Here is a 26,797-nt window from a genome sequence, read left to right as displayed (position 1 = left end):
GTTTACCTTGGTTCACGTGGTTTGCAGGCTATTACGTGTATCCGTAGGGTTTACCCAGTGCGCACCCGAAAGGTAGCGGCTGCGGGTTACCTACGATAAAAAAAAAATAATTAATGTAATATTTTTTCTATTTAATAATATAAATTTTTTAGAAAACTACAAAAGATAGATATAAACAATTTGAGAGCCGTCACTCAAGAAAAATGTAATATAGTAAGTTGATATTAGGAGAAAAAGAGGAAACAATATTTAAAAAGAAATTAATGAGAGTATCAAAACGGTAAATTGATTTAAAATGAAAGGAGAAATTTTAGGAGAATATTACGATGGTAAATTAATTTCAAAATCTTATTACATATTTTTTTTATAGTAGGTAACCCGCAGCCGCTACCCTTCGGGTGCCCACTGGATAAACCCTACGGGATCACGTAATAGTCTGCAAACCACATGAACCAAGTTAAACCGCATTTAAGCGACAGACTATGAGGCTCAGGAGGCATAATCATAAATTCTCCTCCCGTGGGATTCGAACCTGTGACCAAGAGATTAGTTTTCCTCTCTTATTACAGATTTTGTAAAAACTTTTGAAGAATATCAGGAACGGTGATATTTTATTTAGGAGTATAAAGGTAACTGTAATATTTGATATAGAAAAATAAAATATAGTAAGTTGTTTTAAGGAGAAATAGAAGAATTGGTATTAAAAGCAAATTTAGGAGAATATTAATATGGTAAGTTGATTTAAATGAAAAGCAGAAGTTTAAGAAGAATATTACGATGATAATTTGATTTAAAAAAATCTTAATTAAAGATTAGTAGAAACTTTAAGAGTATAAGGTAAATGTAATTTTTGATATAAAAAAATATAATATAGTAAGTTGTTTTAAGTAGAAATAGGAGAATTTGTATTAAAAGGAAATTTAGGAGAATATCAATATGGTAAGTTGATTTAAATGGAAAGTAGAAGTTTAAGAAGAATATTATGATGGTAATTTGATTTTAAAAAACTTAATTAAAGATTTAATAGAAATTTTAGTAGAATATTTTGAACGGTGATAATATATTTAGGACAATATAAGGTATTTTTGATATTTATTAATTAAAAAAATTGAGAAAAATAAAATAAGACGATATGAGATGCGTCACCTTAACCCCGTCTTCTCCTTTATATAAGTATAGTGATGATTTAATCAGTTAAATAATAAAACATCCCGTATCAATTTGGGACTTCCAAAAATAACACCATTCAAAAATTTAGTCTAATTTGATAATAAAACATCTCGTACCAATTTGGGAATCCTGACAATCTCAAAACTTTAAACGCCAAGACCCATTAAACTCAGTATTTATAGAATTTGTTCGAGAGTTTTCATTATACATGTTATTTAGCAAAAAATGAATAATTCTAAATTACTTGTTCATTTTTAGTTTCAATGCAAATTTAAGGTTAATTTTCCAAAATTATTCCTATATTCATTGCTTTAAGGATTTGATTTTTTTAAATCTTAATTCTATTATTACTTTTCAATGCATTAAATAAATGTTATTCAACTAACTCTATTCTTTCTGTAAAAAAAAACTAATTCTATTCTTAATATGCATAATTTTTTCAAAAGAGAGATTAAAATGAATCAGAGGTACTCTATTCTTAATATACGTAATTTAAAATGAAACACAGAGGTAATCGTGAGTTTAGTATTAAATTTTAAATATTCAAAATGTAACCAAATTTTTGAAGAATATTTTTCGAAGCACTAACCAAATTCACTAGGCTCCATCAACACGTAAAGTTTTAGGTCGATCAAAAATATGCGCAAAATTATTAATTAGTACTCCCTCCGTCCGTAAAAACGTTTTTGGACACGTTTGACAATGCATACTTTTGATTGTTAATATATTTAATTTCGTATTAGTATTAAATATAAAAATTTCATTGTATTAAAGTACTCATGAATACGAATTTAACAAGATCACTCGTGACTATATTTTAACTTACAGATTAGACATAAATTAATAATCAATCGTTTAACATGAATAGTGTCGGAAGTCAAAATATGAAATATATAATGGGACGGAGGGAGTATTATCTTTTAAATCGAGAAATTAACATTTATAATTTTTAAAATCTCAATCTAATAAACCCATAAACATATCTAAATATTTAAGACGTAAGTTTAACGTCAATAGGACCTTGTTTCATTTTTTATATTCGGGAGTAAGATAAAGCTCTTATTATGTCTTTATAGAAATTACGTGCGTCTACCTCAAAATAGGCACTTCAGTTAACTCACTCATTTTTCCAGAACATCGTCGATACGATTCAAAATACAACTCCGAAAAGAAATTACGCATATTAAGAAAATGTTCGGGGCTTAAAGAAATGTCAGAGTCTAGTAAGTGATACTGACAGTAGGGCTAGATTCTCACAGAAGCAATTTGCAACCAAGCTATTTGAAGAACCTTGAATATGTTTGGGACTTGTAATTAGTAGGGAATAATCTTCCATTGCTGATTTTCACCTTTTGACCATTCCCACAGGCCAATGGTGGTACCATCATCAACGCGTCCATCGCTATTGAGAAACGCATCTAAATTCAGGCGAGTGTTATTGACCATCCTCATTGATCTATAGCCATCGCCCATGTCTGCACCGAGTGTCCAGAGGACAGACTCGTCAAGTTTGTCTGGACTATAAGGGATAAGCTGCACCTGTTGGAGATATTTTACTGCATGTTAGCAATTGTAGAGCATCCGGAAAAACAAAAAATACCTAAATTCTGCAACGAAACAGAAAACAAGAATACAAGGATCATTTCTAGATGGAGATTAGACTGGTAAACACTGTCAAAAAATAAGTTGAATATTTATTGTGATTTGAGAGCTGAAGCACAAATTAATGACAAAATGGTCCTGCCAAAAAGAATAACAGTGGAACTAACATTTAATGGAGGAGAATCCGTATGATATCAAACAGCAACTGAAATCAGTATTGACAATAAGAACCAATGAAGCAGACATATGTCGACTTTCCAGAATGAATAAAGTTTGCTATTTGAAATTATTAGCTATTTAATTTAACTGTGACGCTGCTTCAACAAAGAAATGGGTATATAGAAACTTATTTTCTCTATCCCCAATCAGTTTCAGCATTGGTAGAAATATACATTGCTGAAGTATTGAAGCGCCATTTAAATCATTAACCAAGTAAAACTTGGTCAGAAGAGATTTTTGCTATGAGCCGAAGTCATAACTTTGAAGGGGAGGAAAGGAGAGAAATATATATCAACTCGTGGTTCTTCTGAGACCAATTTAAAGCATCAAACTCAGGCCTTGGCAGTTCAGAAATATAACTATTTTAATGCACAAGAAGTTTATTCCATAATTACGTTTGGCCTCTAATTTCATAAAAGACTCTGCAAAGTATTAAACTATTTATAATACTACAGAAACATATAACGACTTATCATTCTTTTTCATCTATGTACTGAGTACTGATCACACAAGCCTATGTACTAACATATTGTGATATATTAAACATTATTTAATATTACAACAAACATAAAAAATCCATTTAGCAAGTAAATTGTCTCTTACAAGTAAAACATTGAAACTCATCTCTAGTATTGGGCATGAATATTACTCCATCATATACATATTCCACGGTTAAAAATATAATAAATCAATAGTAACAGATAACATACAGGATGAGTGGCGCCAACAGAATGCTTCATAATCTGACCAGTAGCTTTATTAACCAGAGAAAAGCTAGGGAAGCCATTTTGATCTTTAACCTCTGTGCTATATTTTTCATCTTTCACCCAGTGCTATAATAGCAAACACCACAATGATATTATAATGTTAGATAAATTTTACACGCCCTGTATTATCATTTTAGTAAAAGGTAATCTTCAGTGTCATCATTCACTGGAACTCTATATACAAGTGGATTATTGGTTAAAAACTGTTTCAATGTGGGTTTTGTGAGATGTGTGCTACAATTTCAACCTAACTTATTATACATATTTTTATACTTGTATTACAATGAGCAAATCAGTTAACAAACTCAAGCCCCTAATAATACATATAGGGTAATATTACAAACTATACTACTATATCACTTGCTGGTATTTTTCGGAACGAACACAAAACATATTAGGATACATGGAAATACCTGAGACGGGTCGGATGGGTCAGCTCGTGCAAGAATGACCTTACCATGACGGACAGCAAGAGAGCAATTTGCCTCGGCCTTTGTGCAAACCCTAACAGATGGCATCCGGCTCAAACAATCCCAAACCTGGTGCGTATGATTATGAATCGAGGAAGGCACATACTCGTGTGGTACAATCTTCCATCGTTGATTTTCACCTTTCTTCCACTCCCACAGCCCAATGATAGTACCATCATGAATGCGTCCTTTACTATTCTTAAATGCATCTACACTGAGGCGAGTGTTACTGGCCATCCTCATTGCTCTATAACCATCACCCAAGTCCTCACTGAGAGTCCAAAGGACAGATTCATCAAGTGTTCCAGGAACATAAGGGACAAGCTGCACCTGTAGAATATATTTTACTGCATATAAGCAATTAAAGAGCAAACACAAAAATCAAATAGTTTAAGCAGAAAAGATAAAAACACAAGGATCATTAAGTATACAGGTTGGACAATCAGCTAAAAACAAGTATACAGCTAGTGTAATCATATATAACCATCTTGACAGCAACGAACAAACACAAACTAATATTCAACTTGAGGAGAAAGTGGTGCAACCAATCAAAATCCCAGTTGGACAAAATTAGAAGTGGGGGAATTTCTGCCATACTAGACAGCAACTGAGATAAGATTTGGCAACTCAAATACATGAAGTACACACAGATTGACTTTTCATAACCAATCAAATTTTGTTAGTTGCAATTAACTTGATGCAACAGAGGAAAGAAGAGAAACTGATTTTCTCTAACTTGAATCAGTTTCAGCTTTAGTACAAAAGATATCACTGAAGCTCTGTAAGAACCAGCAACTTAGAAGAGATATTTGCTAGGAGATGAAGTCAGAACTTTGAAGAACAGAGGGATGGAAGGAGGAGAAGCAATCAGTTCACAGTTACTCTGACACCAATTTCATGCATCAGACTCCATTAATGGAGTTGGACTTGAGACTGGAGGAATGGGAGTAACAGAGGTAGTTTGATTGTCAAGTGGATAAGTCAGAAAATTTAAGAAACGAGAAATTTTTTCCAGCATTCTGGACAGCCTCATTTTGCCATTCAAGAAGTGCAAAGTGCTTGTTATTTATAACATTAAGACGACATAGAAATGACTACATATTCTCTTCCATTTAACTAATAAGTATCGACTGCGGACCACAAACCACAAACTTTAACTACAAAGAAAAAAATGACATTAACTTTTACTTATATTTAGAGAGCTGCTTATCCCAGTAAAATGAGACAATGAAACTTATCTCTAGCACTGGATATGAAAATCCATTTACTCCATATAGAAACTCCATGCTAGAGAATAAAAACAACTCAATAGAACATAAATCAACAGATAAGCATACAGGATGATGGGCTTCAATAGAATGCTTCATTCCCTGTAAAGTAGCTTTATTGACCAGAGCAAAGCTAGAGAAGCCATGTTGATCTTTAACCTCTGTGCTATATTTCTCATCTTTCACCCAGTGCTACAATCACAAACACCGCAAAAATATCAGTTTATCATAAAAAAATATACACAAATATATATCATAGTATTAAATAGTTCCAAACTTTAATTCCAAACATGATAAAGTATCAATATAGCAAAGGGTCATTATCAGAGTCGTCTATTGTTGGAAACCAATATATCATTTATAAATATTCACAGATACTTAAGATGTACCTATAAATGTATTCAAATTTGGTTTTACCTGAATTATACGGTTTATACTTCATAAATATCTATTATACAAATTACCATGAAAAAGCAATTGCTTTCCAGCTTGAATAATTTAGTTTTATTTTGACATTATTTTTTGTATTTTAAATATTAGCTAAATAGATCTTGGCTCATACCTTTAAAACTTCGGGTGTAGTTAGTTTTATTATTATTAAAACTTCTATTTAAAACTCTTTAAAATATATTAGGAAGAATAATATCTTTTTAGTAAAAATTTAACCTGTTATATATAATTGTTAAACTTGTATTTAGAATGAGCATTATAATAACAAGCCCATGCTCCTATGTAAATAGGATAATATGACAACCTGTAATACTATGCTGCTCATGGTGGTTTTTACTGGCAAAAAAGGACAAAAAATATATTTACTTATTTTATAATTATAATTACAATATAATTCCTCAAAATTCTCTGAATAAACACAAAAAATGATAGGAAACAAGGAAATACCTGTGACGGGTCAGACGGGTCAGCCTGGGCAAGAATGACCTTACCATGACGGATAGCAAGGGAGCAATTAGTCTCAGCCTTTGTGTAAACCCTAACAGACGGCATCTGGCCTAAATAATCCCAAACCTGGTGCGTCTGATCATAAATAGAAGAAGGCCCATCCTGAAGTTGTACCTGGTGCGTCTGAACATAAATAGAAGAAGGCCCATCCTGAAGTTGTACCTGGTGCATCTGATCATAAATAGAAGAAGGCCCATCCTGAAGTTGTACGATCTTCCATCGTTGATTTTCACCTTGCAACCACTCCCACAGGCCAATGCTAGTACCATCATGAACGCATCCGTTACTATCTTGAAATGCATCCACATTGAGGTGAGCGTTAGTGGCCATCCTCATAGCTCTGTATCCATCACCCAAGTCCTCGCTAAGAGTCCAAAGTACAGACTCATCGAGTATGTCTGGAACATAAGGGATAAGTTGCACCTGTAAAAGATAATTTTAACTGCAAATTAGCAATTGTAAAGCATCCAAAAAAATGAAGATAAAATTTCACCAAAAACCAATAACAAGGCTACAATATACAGCGGGACTATTAGAAACTCGTGCAACACTTGAGCAACTGACTCGAGATAATTAATAATAAAGTCGAGACCATTCTAAGAAAAGCAGATCAATCTGTGCAAATTATAAAGTTGTCAACCGGTAACAAAGTATTGTTATTTGTTAACCCCCCCCCCCCCCCCCCCCAACCCCCCACCCCTCTTTCCCAAAAAAAGAAAAAAGAAATGATAAAACATTTGCCAGTACTATTGTGGAACTGAGAATGGTGAAAGTGGCTTGAAAAGAAGAGAGCACTTAATGACCTCCCAAGTCCCCCATTATACCCTGTCAAGCATCTTCACGCCTTATCTATCAGCTTACAGAGCTAGCAGGAGACTCCCTTGATGAAACAAGAACAAAGGAAGAGTAAAAGAGCTAGCTTGATGAACCAGCAGGAAAATGACAGAATCAGTTTAAAAAACAAGATGCTTATTTAATCATTCAATTCCGTCTCTTATTTTCATACAAGAATCACAGAGAATCTAACTATTTATCACGTTTAGAAGAGATAGAAATGAGTTTCCATCCCCTTTTATCTACATACCGGAATTTGCATGCCACAAACTATAACTACTAACTAACACCGTGACATTTAAAATTTCATTTCACATTATAACAAACATCAAGAATTCGTTTTGAAAGCTAAGTGTCTTTAGAAAACTAAACCTTATCTCTATTAATGAACATAAAAATCCATCACTATATTATATCATATTCCCCTTATTATAACAAAAGATAAAACAGAACCAAAGAAATAAATAAACATACAGGATGATGGGCTCCAACAGAATGCTTCAAAGCCTGACCAGTAGCTTTATTAACCATAGAAAAGCTAGGGAATCCATATTCATCTATAACCTCTGTGCTATATCTTTCATCTTTCACCCAATGCTACAATCAAAAACATCGCAAATATATAACAACAAATTACACATACTGCAACCTCAATATTGACATCCCTCACAAATACAACATAGGCGATGAAAGTGGTAAAACCATCATGTGACACAATCCAGAAATGATTACAGCTCGAATATTTCGAATTTTTTAAATAACTTCTATTCTAAAAATGTATTCATCTAAGCTCGGTCAACTCAAAATTTTAAAGCATGGGATTTACCTGAAACAGATCAGACGGGTCAAAACGGGCAAGGATGACTTGGCCATCACGGATAGTTAGGGAGCAATCAGTCTCGGCCTTCGTATAAATCCTAAAAGAAGGCTTGCCTCTCAAATAATCCAGAGTCTGATCAGGAGTTGAAAAATATGGGTCGGATACGGGGGGATCATTGGGTGGCGTAGGAGCATTATTGTTGTGGTGAGGAGAATCTACTTGATCGTAAACGAGCATGATCAATTATATTTTTTTGCAGCTGGAGATATTAGGAATTTTGGTACGTGTGTATATTTTAGTAATAATAAATATACATGCAGAGTTAAAGACAAATGTACAACAACAAGAATCTCAATGAAAAGAGCGAGAGACCTTTGATTTATGATGTATTTCTGTCAGAAACTCACTCCCTCCCTCCCATTTTATCTGAGTAGCCTTTTCTTTTTTTTGCAGGTATTTCAAATACTTCTGATGTCCAAGTTATTTTAATTTTTTAACATTTAAATTTTATTATATTTTTAATTTTTCATATTTATTTAAAATTTTACTGATATTTCCAATTTTTATATAATATTGCGTGTAAAAATATTCATGTAGTGTTAATCCTATTAATTGGACATTTGTGTTTTGTACAAAATGCATGGCAATGCATAACATTATTAAAATTGTTAATATATATATTCTGGTCAGTATATTTTTACTTTTACTTGTCTTAATAGTGGTGTAAGTGTATGCATATTTATTATTTAAAGGATATAAAATCTAAACCATTACACCTATCATAGATGCATAATCTGCAACATTACAAGTGCATACACTACACGAATAACAAATTTCTTATATTTACTTACTTTAATGTGATTTTTTCATCCACGTTTAGAAATGTGGAAAAACACTTTTGAGATGTCATTTCTAAGGTATTTTGGATAGAAAAGTTATCCTGGTTCGTACCATAATACCATATAGATTTTCTTTATCAGTAAATGAGATTTATATCCAAAAGGTAAAACATGATGACACTCCATTCAATCACAACCAAGTACATATGCTTACCAGTATGAAATTTCCAGCTAGAGATAACCGAGGGTCATCACAAGTCACAAGTTTAGCAAGAGATCAAGCTCTTCGGGAGCGAAAACGCAAAACTAGACTAACTTGATGCCTTCAATACAAAAAAAATGACTAGTAAGTATGAAGTGTGGCTTCCAATAGGAGCACATATAAAGAAAATGCCATGAACCTAGGAAATCCTTTTCTTCACTTGTTAGAGATGACTAGCAAAGATGAAGCAGGCTACAGGAAGTCGGACCAACCTTTATTGATTTGCTCATAGTTATCATGGAGCCCTGTCTAGAACATAAAGCAACAGAAGAGCATCAGTTATCAACTTTAATCTAATCATCCCAAAATGAATATCCACTTTCCCTCACAACTTTTCTAATTTCAGGCTGTCGTCGAAAATCTACATTCCTTTCAACCTTCTCCAATGGAACTTTTGTCTCCTTTGCTGTCTGACTATGACTTACTTGACCATGTTTTGACTCCACTGTCTGCTTATCGGCATTTTGTTTTCCCGCTACCCAAGTTTGAAGCATCTCATCTATCTTTGGCTCTGGCACTAAGTGTTTTTCCTTCATCTCTTGATAATATTTGTATGCTTCCTCCAACATTCCATTCAAAAATAGCCCATGGATTACAACAATATACGAGCTGCGATCAGGATTAAGTCCACAATCACTCATCTGATTCCACAGCTTGTAGACATTGTCAAGCTGGCGCCAACGGCAAAACTTTCTAATTAACATTATAAAAGTGTCATGACCAGGACGGCACCCTACTTTGTTCATGTCTTCTAAGAGGTCAAACACATCTTCAGCCGTCCTTAAAGTGCGAAAGAAAGCATGGTAAGTTCGAATAGTAGGTGCAAGGCCTCTCTGTAACATCTCATCATAAACCTCCCGCGCTTCATCTGATTTACGGGCTTTACAGAGAGGCATAATAAGCGAGTTATAAGTAACAACATTTGGAGCAATTCCTACTTCTTCCATTTTTTTTAATAGATCGCGAGCTTCCTTTACAACCTTGCCTTTTGCAAGGGCATGAATGACAGCATTGTAAACTTTTCTATCTGGAACAATTTCCAGCACTTTCATTTGCTTAAAAAGCCTGAGCACATCATTGAGTCTACCAAGTTTTGAATAGCATGACATCATACTGGCATACGAGACAACGTCTTTAAAGATCTTTCTATCATGCATCTCCCACCATATTCTCTTTGCTTCCTTTGAATTCCCAATAATGTTACACCATCCATTAAGAATAATATTAAAACTCTTCGTATTGAGTCGGAAAACATCTTTATTGCAAAACAGCAAGTATTCAGCATCTTTTACATTCTTATACCGACAAAGAGCAGATAAAAGGTTTTGAAATTCCTCCATCCCTATTTCAAACTTAAACCTTTTATGAGCATAAAAAGTATTAATAGCTTTTCCAACATCATGCACAGCACAATACCTTCTAATCATTATCAACAACGTGTGTGGAGTCACTAGAGATGGTCTAGTACTCCCACCTTTCATCTCCTCTATCAACCCCCAAGCTGTATCAAATCTTCTCATTTTCCCTAAAATAGAAATCATAGAATGGTACGCACGCAAAGAATGTGCATAACCTGATTGCCTACCAGCCCACGTAAAGAAAGTAAACGCCACTTCCCAATCATTCCGTATACGAGAAAGAACCTCCACAACCAAATCCGTCGAAACAACAACACTACACTCCTCCAGCTTATCCTTCACAACCAAACAACTGCTTCGCGGGGCTAACAAAATATCCATAATAACTCCTACGTTCCGCAAAAATTCCTCATCCCTATAACCCAACTTCCCACCCTTGCTTTCATCATTACCATCATCATCTTCACCACCATTCTCATCATCATCACTAACTCCATCATCAAGCTTACCTAAACTAAAACCACTATCATTTCTTTCCGTAACTGAAGAAAAATGAGAAACCAAAACCCGAAAACTAGACGGTTCCAAATTACGGACAGAAACCCTCATCTCAGACTCATTAACCAAACAAGAACATGGAGACAACAACCTAACTGGCCTTGCAACATAATTTGCTGAATTAAGATAATTACTAACAGATAGTAAAGATAGCGTAAATTTTCTTCTAAAACTCCACATCATCAAGATTCAACTTCAAAAAAAAACCCTACTAAAAAGATTACAACTTTCAAGCTCAATCAATCAAGGGTTAGCTTCTAAAACTCCAAATAATCAAGATTCAACTTCAAACAACAAATTCTACCAAAAAGATTGCAACTTTCGAGCTTAATCAATCATAAGTTGGCTTCTAAAGCTCCAAATCATCAAGATTCATCTTCAAACAGAGAATTCTTGTTAAAATTTTACAAATTTCAAGCTTAATCAATCATGGGTTGGTTACACTATACTTGTGTGCACAAACTGTTCGACAAAATGTCTGACTGAGACCTAGAGATATTTTCACCTATCGAGGTAATAATATAAGCTTGTTACACTCACCTAGTTTTGCATTTCTACTAACAATCATGTTATGCTTACTTCAGAAGTTAAAAGGAATCAAGAAAATGATAAACAGATGTGAGCATCTTGTTTTGTTTACGATGTTAAACACTGCGCTTGGTTTTGTTTCAACTATGAATTTTGTGATTCAATAAATTTGATATATACATGTATAAATAAATTGAAAGAAAATTAGGAAAGTTAAATCTAAATTTTAGTTAATTTTTAATTTGATTTTTATTTTTATTTTGAGATTATTTATATTTCGAGATTTAAGTGTTAAAAATAAAATGAAAATCAGTTTTGCATTTAAAAACAAAACACATTGCAGAAAATATGTTATCCCAATTAGAAGTATTTTATGGAACTTTTGCATATATGTTTCGTTTGTTCGCTTTTTTCAAGACTATGAAATCCTTCTCTAATTTTAGTTTAGGAATTTGGTAGATTTTGTTTTTTTTTGCCAAGAAACAATTTGGTAGATTTTAATTGCTTACTAAAATCTTATTATCTAAATACCTTTTTATACATTCACATATTTTTACCCAATTCTCAAGTGTTTAAACTTCCTTCACCTTTACCCGAAGGAGAAAAGAATTCAACCACACCAGCACTTTGTTAACAATTATATAATCAAATTACATTTCATAAAAATATTGAAAATGTAAAAATAAAATGAACATGATTCGGGTAAGAGCATCTCCAATGTTAATTAGTAGAGCTGCTAGTTAAAACATGATAAATTGACAATTATATAAAATTTTAGCTAAAGAAAAGGGTGAAGACTTCAATGACATTACGTATAAATATGATATCAAAATCATATCTAAGAAATTTAGTGTTTCGACAAATTTAGCCAACTAAATGTGATTATGTATATTTTTTACTAAAGAAAAATATAATTGAAGTGCTCCAAATTTTATATAATCTCTAAATATTGTCACACCACCTAAACACCACGTAAATAATTTAGCTAAGGGTACCATTGCAGTTGCTCTAAACACAAATTAAGTTAAAAAAAAATGTCATTTGGAGTTTTACCAACAATTTGCTTATGTAAAGAATTACAAAAGAAATTCTAACAAAAATGTGAATTAGGAAAGATTGGTGGTAAAAATTGCACCTTGATATATCATATCCCAGAACAAAACATTTTTGTTACCGCTAGATATATTGGCAGCAGCAGATCATTCTTTATAAGTTGCACGAAGAAATGCAATGAAAATTTATATTACACAAAAAATAGAGCCTTCATACATTCCAATGTCTTGAGACGAGAACAATATCAATAATAATAATATGATGAAAACATAACGCCGCGTAAAGTGTATGAACAAATTGCTATATTTTTCTCTCAAAAATCTTAAACCAGGCAATGGCTAGCTAATAATGTAATGAAGATGAATGGAATAATGATTGATTTTTCATTATTTTCTATAAATTAACAAACAAAATCGATTTCCTCTTCCACTATTTAAAGCTGAGACAACTGAATATTTCTGATTTCTGGCTGATCTTCGGAGTGTTATTGCAGTCTCGTAATCTGCCAACCAACGTATACCGACCACCAGTCTCATTTAACCATGTGGATACTATAATCATCAGGAGGAAACAACCTCGATTGCACTGCCTAGCGGCCATGCAGCTTCAACTAAAGAATTTTGGTACTCGACTTTTTTCACCAGTGTAATTTCTTGCCAAGGATCAAGGGCTGATTCAAGGAGTGCACAAACAGCAGGTTAGAATTTTGGTCTCATTTGAATGTCAATTATAAGTGATTAAAACAAGGAGAAACTTACCAAACCCATCAACAAGTAATGTGAACTGATATACAAGGTCCATACATAAGTATGGCAGGTTTTCTGGTTCCACCCGAGGGTATATAGATTTGGCTTCTTCAAGGTTTGTTTGACAAGCACGCTTGGCAGCATCTTCAAAATCTACTGGACGAACTTTGGCAACAGGCTTCTTTGGATCGACAAAACCAGCCTTCATAGAATAGAAGTATATGATCAACAAACATTAGTAACCATAAAAGGTTTATATTTGTCATGAGTTGTCTATAACATCAAAACAAGAACAGTTATACCTCAGCAGCCCTGTCAAAGAAAAATGATGCAACAAATAGATTTTTCTGTCCATCACCACCTCCTCCATTCCATACCCCGCCAAATGTGCATTTCATGTGGGTGCATGTTGACTCGTTTACCTTCAGAGCCTTTGTAGCTACTTCCCTGCATTTTTGCAAGCTCGAACCAGAAGGAGAATGTGCTGCTTTATAATCCGTAGCTCCGTATTTGTAGGATCCTACGCCAGAAAGAAAAAGAACATTTCAAGGACACATAGTTAAATCATAGAGTACTCAAGTCTGTAGCTCAAAAGTTTCCTCCAGGACCTAGGCTCAAGACAAGATGTTTGCCTCACTAAAGTAAGACTTGCTTAATAAGTACTAACATTTATAAATAAAAACTCACACATATATCTCACATTAAAAAACCTACACACGAACATCAATAATAACAAATTTATGTCACTTTGGAAAAAGTTCAGAAGATTATTAAAATAACAAACTTTATTCAAAGCCTCCAGTAAATTAAATTGTAGAGAGCTATATCATTTGAACAGTTTTTTTGTTATTATTTATAGCAAGGCATTCAAAGGAAAACTGTCACACCAAGGATAAAATGGAAATCCATTTAATTAGTAATCTGGAATGAGTGTGCTGTGTAAAAGAAAGCTTTCAAGGGCGTTAAGGAAAAAGATGTACCATAACCAGTATCATAGCATAAGCATCAAGATAAAGCACTAATAAGATTGCATTCGCGTAGATAGATGGAGTGAGGCGAAAAAGAATGGAACGCGCACACGAATAAAATAGAAACTGAATGTAACAGTTGAAGAGTGGATCATGTGTTTCAAGTCATTATGTATATATTTTTAGGCGAGTAATCTGTCACGCCAAGGATATAAATGGAAATCCATTCAATTAGTGATCTAGAATGATAATGTTGTGAAAAAGAATAGCCAGTGTTGTCGCATAAGCATCAAAATGAAGCACTAATAAGATTTCATTCACATGAATGGAGTGGCGAGGCAAGAACGGAACGCTTAAAAGAGTAAAATATAGAAAATGGAATTTAATGGTGGGAGTGTGAATCATGTGTTTCATTGTTGAGTCATTTTCTGGAAAAAAAACATTCAGTTCTAGCACTATCATATTCCTTTTCATACTAAGATTTTCATCTATCTGGCTCACTGATACATTAAAATATGTTACTGCATCTTCTCTCTAGTTAAAAATGTAATTTTTATTTCTGCTAATTATGTAATAATTTTTACATGTGCTAAAAATCAACAGTAAAGTACACAAGGTATTACAATATAATATGATAGGTTTTAAAAAAAAGAAAACTCAACACCACGCGCACACAAGGAAAACACAAGGAGAACACATGGTCTCGGCCTCTCGGGAAGATATGCTGGCTGTCATAGACAGAGTAGAGACAATTTAAGGTCATACTTCTTCTTATGAAGTCTTTTACTAGTACAAAGTGGCCCTTAAAAGTCACATCAAACTCAATATGGGAAATGATTTCCTATAAAATGGCTTGTAAGAACATGGGTAGATAGAGCTACATTCTAATATTCTAAAGAGCAAGATACACAAAAAGGTAATAGCTTTATTAGCTAGTACCACAAGAAGTGTCAAGTTCTGCAAAGTTCTAAACCAAAATCTTAACTAAGTAACAGTTTTATATTATGACAAAGGAATTAGCAGAATACTACTTCTCAAGAGACAATATCAACCTCTATGGAAATTATGAAGTTAAACATACCAGAAAAGTCTGGCACAATGCATGGGCTTCCAGAGTCCCCGGTAATTTGCAAAATCTCAGCTCTAGCTGCCAATAGCCCATAGCGCAAGTAACTGTATACAAATTAGGAAAACCATACCAAGGGAAGCATTACTTAGAATTTTGTTGAGGGAAACGGAAAAAAAGTTCATTTCGCTTCTGCAAGAATACCGACGAAGCACGATAATTCAAACTTATAACAAGGAAATAGAGAGTGTAATGTAAACTGGACATCAAAGAAACATCCATCCATAAAAACAAAACATCACTCATTAATAAATATACAAGGTCCACAAGTCATAAGGAGAGACGCACCTGTGAACATAAAGGTAGTACTTTGTTCCCTTGAGATACATTTCCTTTACATATGAGTCGTGTCCATCTGTTACTTTTGGAGCCTTGGCAGCATCATTCTCTGAGATGGCATATGCCATTTGCACAGATCCACCACCAAGATCAACTACTCCAACAGTATCTGCATAAGTTTTCCCTAAGCGCCCTAGTAAATGGTTTATAGTGACCTACACAAATGTAAATAAGAACTCTTATCAAATCGTGAAATTTTGCTTACAATATTTCCAAATTTTTATAAATTTGCAGGGTCCAATCAAGAAACCTAGCGCATAAACTAAAGAGAAGCAGGCAAGAAAACTTATTATTATTTAAAGAGTAACCTCCCAAATTTTAAATCCATTATACATTACACAGTTATAAATAAACCAAAACTGTCACAAATATCTAAAGAAATTCAGCATTGAAGATGAAAAAAACCCCTCAAATCTTACCCCCCCCCCCCCACTATTGGCTGCATACAGTATGTTGCTAACATGAGTAAATACCCAAGACTCATGCCACTATTTACACTAACCTTTCCTCCAGTTACCTATACTTCTACATTTCATTTAGATAAAACGTTCATATTCTAAAAAGGTAAATGACTGTCCTTTCCGTTCTAGCTAAACCTCACAAATATTCATAATATATATCATTCTATGGCACAAATAAATATAAAATAAGGCAAACATACCCACTGATAGGCACCCTCCTGAGATCCATCAAGAACAGTCACGGAATCAGACTTTGATTTGAGCCTACTATTATCCTTGAGGTAATCTCTAACCTTTTAAAGAAGAATGGGAGTACTAATAAGCATGGTGCTAAGGCTATAGGATAACATAGAGTACAATATCAGCACCACCCAAAAGAAATATATATACACAAGGCTTACTGCTTGCAAAATTCTGTCGGATGCATCACCTTCTAATTGCCTTAGACCTGCAGTTGCCTGAGTGGTGGGTCGGATAACCATATGATTAATAAAAAAGTGGTATTAAACACCCAGTAGTACATGAAATTATTGTTTAGTGTTGTCATACAAATTACTCACCCCGACTCTGACAACAGTCTTACTGCGAAGCTCTTGTGGAACTACAGCCTCAGCTTTCTCAAGAAGGGGCTGTAAAGAATTTGCTGCGCCCTTAGGATCCTTTGCATATGCACTCAAACCTGGTTTCAACTGCAGAAAAGGTAAAATGAGAGAAACCAAAGAATAAAAAGGGCGGGCTTAAACATTAACAAAATGATCGTCCTAATAAGAAAACTTTATTGAAAGACAGAATTCAGAGCGAGAAGATCGAAGGAGTTCTACTGCGAGGGAAAAAATGCTAAAACTAATCTTACACATTAAGATTCCATTCCAGGTGACAGGTGTATAATTCTCCATATACATCTATCATAACATAATGTTGTCAAGGATTAACTACAAGTCCACAACTAACATCTAAACTTGCAAACCGCGAAGATATAGCACATTTGTAATATACTAACACAGTTGCACACTGAATATCTAAAATCGCAAAATTCCATCCGACATCTACATCTACAGTATCACAGAACTACTAGGCTGATTTTATACTTCTAATACATTACAATAGTAAAAAATATCCAACCAAGTATTAATACAATGTCTGTCCTCCATATAATGTAAATCTCAATTCAGTTACATCACGGCATTACATATATCGATCTAATACAAATTTTATAATTATAATTTTTTCCAGATTTAACATAATTATTAGTAATACACATTGCATTCGCTTAAAATTCAACAAGGTTAAGCATAATTACAAGATTTAACATAATTACATCGATCTAATACAGATTTTATAATTATCATTTTTTCCGAGATTTAACATAATTACGAGACGAGATTAGTACACATTGCATTGGCTATATAAAATGTGCAATGTAACTTAATCATTCAACCAGATTAAGCATATTACCTGTTCAAAAAGCTCGAGCTCATTTCGGATAGGCACGAGATCCAAATTCATATCAAAACAAAAAACATGAACTCTACTCCCAGAACTACCAGCATCAAAAATGACCGCATACTTATTACCACTACTACCTCCACCATTAGCAAATTTCCGATGCGAAAGCAACGAATCCTCAATCGTATCGGAACGAGTAGTCATAACGAACAATACAAACGAAATTAGAAGTAAAGGAACCGAGATCACGAGAATAATGCTCCGGTAACGGTGAATCTGATCGGAGAAAGTGTCGGATTGGCGATTACGTTGTTTCATTGTTTTGTCGGAGGATTGATCGGCGGGGAATTGGAATTGGACTTCGAGAAGTTCGGCGGCCGACGGTGATCGGTACCTGATTTTTCCGGTGCCGGTGGCGGTAGGTATCTGTGTGTCGTGTACGGACTCCAGCGCTTCGAATTGTGATTTGTATAGGTTTTGATTTGTAGTGGAATACGTAAAATGTGTTGCGAGATTGAATGAATTGAAGATTGTGTGTGTGTGATTTTAGTGAGGGAGTGACAGAGAGAGATCTGGAGAGATTGGGAGAGAGAGAGAGAGAGAGAGAGATTGAGAGAGAGAGAGATGGAGGGAAGGTGTGTGTTGCTGAATTGAACGGTTGGTTAGTTGTGTTTGTGTGTGTTTTTTACGAAATGTATTGACTACAGATTTGTTTGTCTACGGATCCTGAATTTTTTTGTTTTAATTTTTTTTTAATTGTAGTTTATTTAAGGGTTAATTATCAAGTTTGACTCCTCAAAATTTCAAATTTACTATTGACAAATTCGGGGTCTAAAATTGGCCACTTTCAAGTAAGCGGATCTCAAATTGGCCACTTTTTAATTTGGTTATAAGCTAACGATATCTCAAATTTATCACCGAAAATTAGCATTTTTGTGTAAAAAATGATTAATTTGAGATCCCGAATTTATCGGTGGTAAATTTGATATTTCGCTAGTTATATAGTAGTAAATTTGTTATTTAACCCGATAAAAAGCAAAACCTTTTTTTTATATATGATTTTTCATCTGTAGAGTTGTACAAAAGAGGTGGGAAATATATTTTAAAAGTTAAATTCTATGAAGTTCATTGTTTTATTGGAGTGTCTCGAGTTCATATTTGTTTTCCAAGTAAAATATAGTTTAAAATATTACAAAACATATTATTTTTTGAATAATATTTTATAAACATCACTATTTTATTAAAAATCTTGCAGATTTCAGCTATTCTATAAGTATAACATTGTAAAATATATTATTCTACAAAATATGTTCCGTTTGCATAATGTTGTAAATTAGAGATGCACAAAAAACCTATAAGACCGGGTTTTATCCGGTAAAACCCCATTTTTTTGGAAACGGATCGAGTCGGACTTTTTTAAAAATCGGGTCGGGCCTTTCTAAGATATATAAGGCTCGTTTTAGGCTCACGCGTCGGGCCGAACCGAACTGTATCCGGGCTTTTTATTATATATTAAAAAATATTTTTATATATTATAACTCAAACTATGAGTAGTTTAAATACCGGAGAAAATAATGTTTTGATATATCAAAGAGAGTAGTTTAGACACCGAAATAAATAATTATTTTTTAATATAATATATGTAATTATAATAATATAATTATGTATATAACAATTTGTATTGTCCAAAATCTTGTATGATCACCTACTTATTAGTGTCTAACACAAACTTGTTAGTTGTTATTACTCTAGATGAATTCTTGATGCACAAGACTGCCTAATTCAAATATTTTGTATAGTCACAGACTATATAATATATATATAATATAAAATTATAAATTTAAAAAGGACATTATTTGCAATTTATAATAATAAAATTCGGTTACAATTACAACAAATTTAGTAATTATCTTTAATACCTTTTAATTTGATGGAAAAAATTGAAAATTTTAACGAAATATATAGGCAGATAAACATATATAGATTAATTACTTCTAATAATATAATATATTTTTTTTAAAATTATAAAAAGTATTGTATATTTTCAAATTTTATATAAAAAATCAATTTTTTTCTCGGACATTTCAAAAATCTCGGGTTTTTATCTGGGGCGAGCCAGCCTTTTATCCAGGCTTTTTTAGATTTGGATTTTGTTAAATCCAGACTTTTATCCGGAATTTTTGGGTTTTGGACCGGGCCGAATTTTTAAGAAAAGAGGAGGCCAGCCGTACTGAACTGGGCCGTTTTTTTTTCCGGATCGGGCTTTTCGGGCTCTTTTCCGGATCGGATTTCGTATTTTTTGAATATCTCTACGTAGAACATTAGATATTTAGTTATTGAACATACATATTGTATAAATATATGAGATTTGCATAATTTTATTGAATTAGTGATATTTGTGAAACATATTTTGAATGATAACATGTTTTACAAGACATCTTATTTGCATAACATGTATAAACTCCAAAAATTTCAATAAAAAGGTGAAATTCATAAAATTTTATTTTATTCTATATTTTAATGACTAATAATGCCATTAGTGAAAAGTTACTATTCAAAACTCAATTTGAACCTGGCTCAATTTGTAACACGGTTTATGAACGGAATATGAAAATTTTATGAAGAGAATATGAAAATGACTTGAACATAATATACTCGGCCCGAAAGTAACCCGAACCAATGTATTACTAAAATTTTCATTAATTTACACTTAATATTAAAATTTCATTTATTTATTTTTATTTTTATTTTAAATCGATCCCTACAAATCCGAAAACGAAACGAAACCTAAAATTGTAGCCCCTAGGGGTGATCGTGATCCAATTTAATTTGATTTAGATGTCAAATCGGAACCAAACCATATAATTATAGTTTTGAAAAAATCCAAACTAATTCGAACTTTTCCTCATTATCCCGGGGAGGCGGGGAACGTCGTGAGACAGTTCGCTTCATATCCGGTGCGGGCGTTAGAGCATTGAAAGGACCTTTCCCTAGTACTACTGCGAGAGGATCGGGAAGGACGCACATCTGATGTACTAGTTATTGTGCCCACAGTAAACGCCTGGTAGCCAAGTGTGATGCGGTCTAAATTAAAATCGGTTTGGGTTAAGGTCATATCAAAACCAATTCCATGACCCAAGATTTTTTAAAATAACTGAACCAAGACCGCAGAGCACATTTCGGTTTCGGTTTGGGCCGGTTTAATATCGGATCAGTTTATGTGGATTATTTGGTTTAATCTGAATCATGATCATCCCTGACAGCCCCCAGATAATCTTGTCATGTCATTGAGCATGTTGAAATATAAGCATACCATTGTTGTCACATGTGGGAATGACTCGAGCATGGGCAAGCAGAGGTCTGCTCTATCCCAGACCATATAATTTAGCAATAGTTCATATCAAATAGCATTTGAGAAATGCTGGTTCGGTCGGACCGAACCGAATATACCAAAACCGAATCGAACCGAATTTTATATTTTTAATTTTATATAGTCATAGTATTTATTATTTGGTCTATTCGGTATATTCGGTCCGGACCGAAATATTTTTAAAAGAACCGGACCGAACCGAATTTTATTTCGGTCTATGCGGTATATCTGAATAATCAAGACCAAACCGAATTAGCACGGTTCGATTCGGCTTTTCTGTTTCGGTTCGATTTTGCTCAGCCTCTCGTCAGCGCACATGCGTAACAAAAATATATGGGACGAAAATGTAAAAGTAGCATTTAGCTGGAATAGTTCACTGACTTGAAGCACAATAGCATAACTAAGATCTATCTTAATGAAGATTAAAAAACAAATATGTATCTGATCAGCATAATAAACTCTCTTAAAGATGAATCCTAGCAATCATCGCCTCTTCAGGCTTTCTTCTGCTTGACAGGGGGTGGGAAGATGACACCGTAGAGCGAAGCAGATAGTATTGTCCCAACAAAAGGCGAAATCCAGTAAACGTAGAAATGCTCCCAAGTATTGTGTCGATTATTCACATATGCCCATCCGAAGGCCTGCATACAAATGCCAAGACCGTCATGACTGTTAAAGAGTATAAGATCGTAACTGTTAAAGAGTATAAGATCATGTTCGGGCCTTTCTCTGACACCTTAAGATTTTAATGCGACTGGTTACTTAACAATAACGAGGACAAATCATATAATCTGGAGCTGACTACATGCACTACAGTATGAAATAATTGTTTAGATTATTTGAAGAAAGCAACGTACAAATCATATAATCTAGAGCTGACTACAGGCACTGCAGTATGAAATAGTTGTTTTGATGATTTGAAGCAAGCAACGTATCAAATACTTGAAGATGGACCAAGATGCAGATCAAAAACCAGAACCGTGAGATCACTGGTGGCTCAAAACACATTAAATATGTCGATTAACTATATATTTGAAGTCGGAGACATGAACATTTTCAAGGAAGTGGGCATGTCGAGAAAGGCTCTATCATAAAGATCTGGCGGCAAGGTGTCTACTGAGTTAAATTGCAGACAACAGGACACGCGATTCAAGTGGTACTAGTTCTGAATCAAGACTCGAGGAATGCTATTTAAAAAATGAACGAAAACTCTGGGGACTAAATAGACCGGCTAAAGAGAGAGTAAATTTCAGTCATTTCTCAGTAAAGAAGTGTCACATATAGAAGTCATAAGCACAACTATCACATACATTACTGCAAAACACTTGGAAATTGGAATGCATAATCTTTTGGCACATCTTATAAGTGAGTAAAAATATCGAGACTGTAACACAACAAGAGATAATATGCGGTACTTACAATGACAGGATTCATAGAAGGGCCGGTATAACTGGAACCTGCGATGAAAAACATCATAGTTGACATGGCAAGCAACCAATTCCTCAGAAATGAGTTTCTCGGACCCTTAAGCACGATGAGGAGCGCAAGAAAGATAATTGCAAAGGTCAACACCCCCTCAGCAATCGCTCCTGTGTGCACGTCGACTTTCAAAGAAGGCCCCCCTAGCATGTGCTTATACTGCACTGGCATCAACTCCTTGATTGTCAATGCACCAGCTGCTGCTCCAGCTGCCTGTAAAAAAAATATTCGACAAGACTCATCATTCGTTTCTCTCCTTGTATTAAATTTAAACATTCGGGTGGATTTGGACTAGCTATCTCAAATTCAGACAATTAGAATTACCATAGAAGTATAGAACAATAATTGCTATAAAGATACCAAAAACAACGATGAAATACAACCCGAAAGAAGGCAAACAATTCAGAAATTAAGATATTAAGATACATGCCTGAGCAGGAAGACGGAGAGAAACAGAGAACAAGGACTCCTTCTGAATCCCAGCAGCATAAAATGCCGCGAATAATGTAGGATTGAAGCTGGCACCACCGAGGGCCTCCGCGATAAAACTGAAAATGAACAACATAAGAGCTACAAGAGAGACTGTGATAAACAGGTTGAAGATCAAGCCTTCTACTCCAAAGATACTTCCAATGACAGAGGTTATTGGTCCTAAAGTCGAAGCCGAAAAAACCCACATAAAGGTTATAATTCCATCACCAATGGCTGATTTTATCGCACCCATGATTCTCCAAGAATGTAAGATCGTTTTCTCGAGAATGCAAGACGATTGACTGACTAATGACAATGATTTATATATCGGGTATGCCGGTCATTTATAAGTCATGACATATAAACGTATAAGTTACTTATAAGATATCCAATTATCGGGACCGTTCTTTGACTCGAAACTTCTTTATGCAAATTTTATGAATATTGGATATCCAAATTTGTATTGATGTGTATTTTTTATGGAATCTGATTTATTAAAGAATATTAGATATCTTTTCTTTTTAAAAACGTAAGAATGTGATATTACTAGACCAAGATTTCTTTCTTTGTTTGAGGTAAATAGTTTAGAACTATTGGAATGCTCCGTTGCTCGGACTCGGGTAGAAGTGTCCAACATGAATACTTGTCTAAGTATCGGATTCGGCAATATTTTAAATAATATACATGTTTTTGCCTTAGAATAAGTGTCCAAATCCGAGTGTTCATGCCCGGGTCAAGTGTCTGACACGGGTACTCGATTATCAAATGAATAGTCCGAGTAACGTAACTGGAATGCAGGTTATGCAAGATATCATATTCTGAGAAGAGTATGTTAAATGTATACAAAAAGGTTATTATAAGTAACAATGTTTAAGTTACCGTAATGGAGCGGGCGGGATCAAATTCAAATTTTTCGAAGTTACAATCTTATGAATTTTCAAAAATCATTGAATCGAGAGTAAATTACAGGGGTGTGGCTGTAGTATACACCGATTTTCAAAAATTTAGCCGAATTTTTACTTTGACGGAATGTTGGCCGAAGTTCATTCCCGCATTTTAAAAATTTGGCTGCCGTTAAGTAAAGGCTAACAGGTGTAACGGAGTAAGGGGTAATTTTGGAATTTTCAGAGTTGTAACGGTCATAACAAATAACAGATATATATAAACACCCATATATGCCCTGGTTAGTATACACACAACTATATAATTATAAAAAGCAAACCCAACACCCAAAATCACCTCCAGGTTTGTTGAGGAGATTGAGAGCCATGGAAGGCGATTACGAGATGCAATTGGTAGAGGTGCAGAAGAGGGAAGCTCGAAAATGGAGAATTCGAATTTGTGTAGTGTGTTTAGTTTGCTTGTTTCTGTGTTTGTTCAGGGGGAGTGAGAAGGAGTGAATTATGGTAGGGGTAGTTGTAGTTGGTGGTTGTGTGTAGTGAATTAATTTAGTGAATGCTGATGTTGTTGTGAAGTAAGAATTTATTAAAAATGTAGTTGGTATTGAATGGAAGTGGCAGCTTTGTTTTGCATTATGCATATCTGAATTGTTTGTGTTCTGAATTGTTTGTGTTCTGAATTGTTTGTGTTAATTGCAAAGAAATAACAACAGTAGGGCAATATTTAGAGTACAGAAAACTGATAATGGCAAAGAAATACGTTAGAAATTAATAATGCCCTGGCACAATATTTGCATACAAAAGAGTTATGGCACAATATTTGGCACACAAAAGACTTGGCACATCATTTGCCTTACACCTGATATACCTTCAGTTTTGGCATACAAAATACTAGCCAACCAAAATTCTAATTTTCACCAACTAGCCTTAATAGTTTTAACAAAAATACATGCCACAAGTTGGTACTTCTAAATACTTAATCTGCATATTTCTTGTTCATTTTTCTTTCCCTAGTACTCCTAGCCCTCATAATCTCAGCCCTTGTGGTAACAGCTTTATGTTGCTTCTGCCATGCCTTAAGAGTGACACCAGTGGTCCCTAGTAATGGATTTGTAGTTGGTGATTGAGGGCTGAATACACCTCCTTGGCTTTCATCCATCTCATGTGTAGGCTGAGATGCTCCATGCATAAATTCAGATGCAAAATTTTCACCACCTTCTTCTGGCTCTCTAGCAACTTCTTCATCCTCAGTGTTTTGATTTGCATTTTCATTGGTCACATTTTCATTCCCCTCAACAGTTTGATTTGCATTGGTCACATTTTCATTTCCCTCAGTAGCATTCCCCTCAATTGTAGACTCATTATTCTGTATTTAAAAAATACAACATAAATGGTTATTGAAGACCTCACAATGGTTATTGACAAAAATGTCAGATTTACAAGTGGTTTTGAAGCCTGACCTACTCCATTGTTCCTTTGGTTTGTCATTTAGCCACTCCCAACAATTTTTGCTCAACTTGTATAAACAACAGTAATATAAGTTCATTCCATGTTTCAAGGCACACAATAAATAAGTTAATTTATCTCACTGCATAAATTGAATTTACCTTTTTAACTGTGTCCATGTTCCTCTCAAAATAAAATGAGGTTGTTGATCTTGCAGCACTCCAAAGTATACCTCTCAGACCCAGCCCTTTATGCTCCTTGTGCATATTATTATACAAATGCATAACACAAAATCTGTGTTCAGCATTTGGACACAATTGCTCAAGTGCATTGATTAGACCCTAAATAATTAAATTGATGAAATGTTGTTTGGCAAGTGTGTTTCCCCTTGTATGTCCTTATTTGGTAGGACTCACTCCTTTGGCACTTAGCTGCATAAATTTTCCAAGTGCAGGGAGGGGTGCACACATACTGGATCTTGCTTCCCATGTTCCTTGTCCTGAGCACTGGTCTTCTCTCAGCTATGGCATGACTCTTAATGGCCCTTTTCAGTACATCCTTATCTCTGAATAACAGTCCCAAGTGGAATTTAGGATTAGCCATATCAACCTCCTCATTGAACTCTGGAAATTGATCATCCATCTCATTTTCACTATCAACTGCCATCTTTTCATCCTCACTATCAAAGAACTCATCATTTAACTCCACATTTTCATCACCCTCATTAGCAGCTCCAAAGTCATTACCTCCACTCCTTACATTAGCATCCCTGTAATCACTGAACCCCTCAAACTCAGAAGTGATATCTCCAAAGTCTTCTTCATGATCTGAATTCCCATCATTAGAGCTATCTGGAAACCATTCATGATCTTCTTCATCTGTCTCTTCCTCATCCCTATACCTATCAAAGTTAGCTTCCTGTCCTTCAAAACATTCCTCATAACCTTCAGGTGGATGTTCTAAATCATACTCTTCTTCTTCTTGCATTTCAGCAGTTGAACCCTCATGCTGCTCATTACCTTGACCTTGATCATTACCTTGACCTTGATCAACTTCAACATGATGCTCATCTTCAGTCACCTTCTTCTTTGGACTTGGTTTTTTCCAACCTTCTTCACATTCATCTTCTTTGGACTTGGCTCTACAACTACATCATCATCTTCTTGCTCTCCTTCACTACTTGAATCAGAAGAGGGAACCTTCTCCTCATTACTAACATCCTCATCTTCCAACTCTATGACTTCTGTAACTTTACGATGTGGATCTGTTAAGGGCAAACCTTCCACTTCAAGAGGTTCAATGACAACAGCATACACCTCAACAAACTGCACTTCTTCATTA

The 26,797-nt window shown here is 34.3% G+C and overlaps 3 protein-coding genes across 8 annotated transcripts; all 3 read right to left on the bottom strand.

Moving 5' to 3' along the window:
• Positions 1 to 2,258: 2,258 nt before the first annotated feature.
• Positions 2,259 to 11,801, bottom strand: LOC141689833 (ricin B-like lectin R40G2). Of its 6 annotated transcripts, XM_074494315.1 has the most exons (8): positions 9,161 to 9,499; positions 8,114 to 8,366; positions 7,762 to 7,884; positions 6,394 to 6,876; positions 5,566 to 5,688; positions 4,172 to 4,558; positions 3,702 to 3,824; positions 2,259 to 2,709 (listed from the first exon to the last, which is right to left on the bottom strand). In XM_074494315.1, exons 2-8 carry the CDS (start codon positions 8,342 to 8,344, stop codon positions 2,485 to 2,487), a joined length of 1,695 nt encoding a protein of 564 aa, XP_074350416.1. In that variant the 5' UTR covers positions 8,345 to 8,366; positions 9,161 to 9,499; the 3' UTR covers positions 2,259 to 2,484. The 6 variants fall into 6 exon arrangements, 2 of the variants coding, with proteins under 2 accessions (XP_074350416.1, XP_074350417.1); XM_074494316.1 differs by lacking the exon at positions 8,114 to 8,366; XR_012562536.1 differs by lacking the exons at positions 2,259 to 2,709; positions 3,702 to 3,824; positions 4,172 to 4,558; ... (1 more) ...; positions 6,394 to 6,876; positions 8,114 to 8,366 and having other exon boundaries at positions 7,847 to 7,884; positions 9,161 to 9,269; positions 9,421 to 11,801.
• Positions 11,802 to 12,878: 1,077 nt separating this feature from the next.
• Positions 12,879 to 18,460, bottom strand: LOC141689839 (apyrase 2-like). The gene is made up of 9 exons (XM_074494327.1): positions 17,801 to 18,460; positions 16,906 to 17,034; positions 16,747 to 16,803; positions 16,546 to 16,638; positions 15,834 to 16,039; positions 15,501 to 15,592; positions 13,754 to 13,971; positions 13,464 to 13,653; positions 12,879 to 13,375 (listed from the first exon to the last, which is right to left on the bottom strand). Exons 1-9 carry the CDS (start codon positions 18,107 to 18,109, stop codon positions 13,266 to 13,268), a joined length of 1,404 nt encoding a protein of 467 aa, XP_074350428.1. The 5' UTR covers positions 18,110 to 18,460; the 3' UTR covers positions 12,879 to 13,265.
• Positions 18,461 to 21,506: 3,046 nt separating this feature from the next.
• On the bottom strand, positions 21,507 to 23,399 carry LOC141689851 (aquaporin SIP1-2-like). Its single transcript, XM_074494342.1, has 3 exons — positions 23,067 to 23,399; positions 22,581 to 22,849; positions 21,507 to 21,802 (listed from the first exon to the last, which is right to left on the bottom strand). The coding sequence occupies exons 1-3, from the start codon at positions 23,362 to 23,364 to the stop codon at positions 21,656 to 21,658; spliced, it is 714 nt and encodes a 237-aa protein (XP_074350443.1). The 5' UTR covers positions 23,365 to 23,399; the 3' UTR covers positions 21,507 to 21,655.
• Positions 23,400 to 26,797: the final 3,398 nt, after the last annotated feature.

This window comes from Apium graveolens, chromosome 10, assembly GCF_009905375.1.
Source record: "Apium graveolens cultivar Ventura chromosome 10, ASM990537v1, whole genome shotgun sequence".
Taxonomy (NCBI): domain Eukaryota; kingdom Viridiplantae; phylum Streptophyta; class Magnoliopsida; order Apiales; family Apiaceae; genus Apium; species Apium graveolens.
The sequence above is the reverse complement of the archived record's forward strand: the minus strand, read 5'-3'. Positions and strand labels throughout refer to the sequence as shown.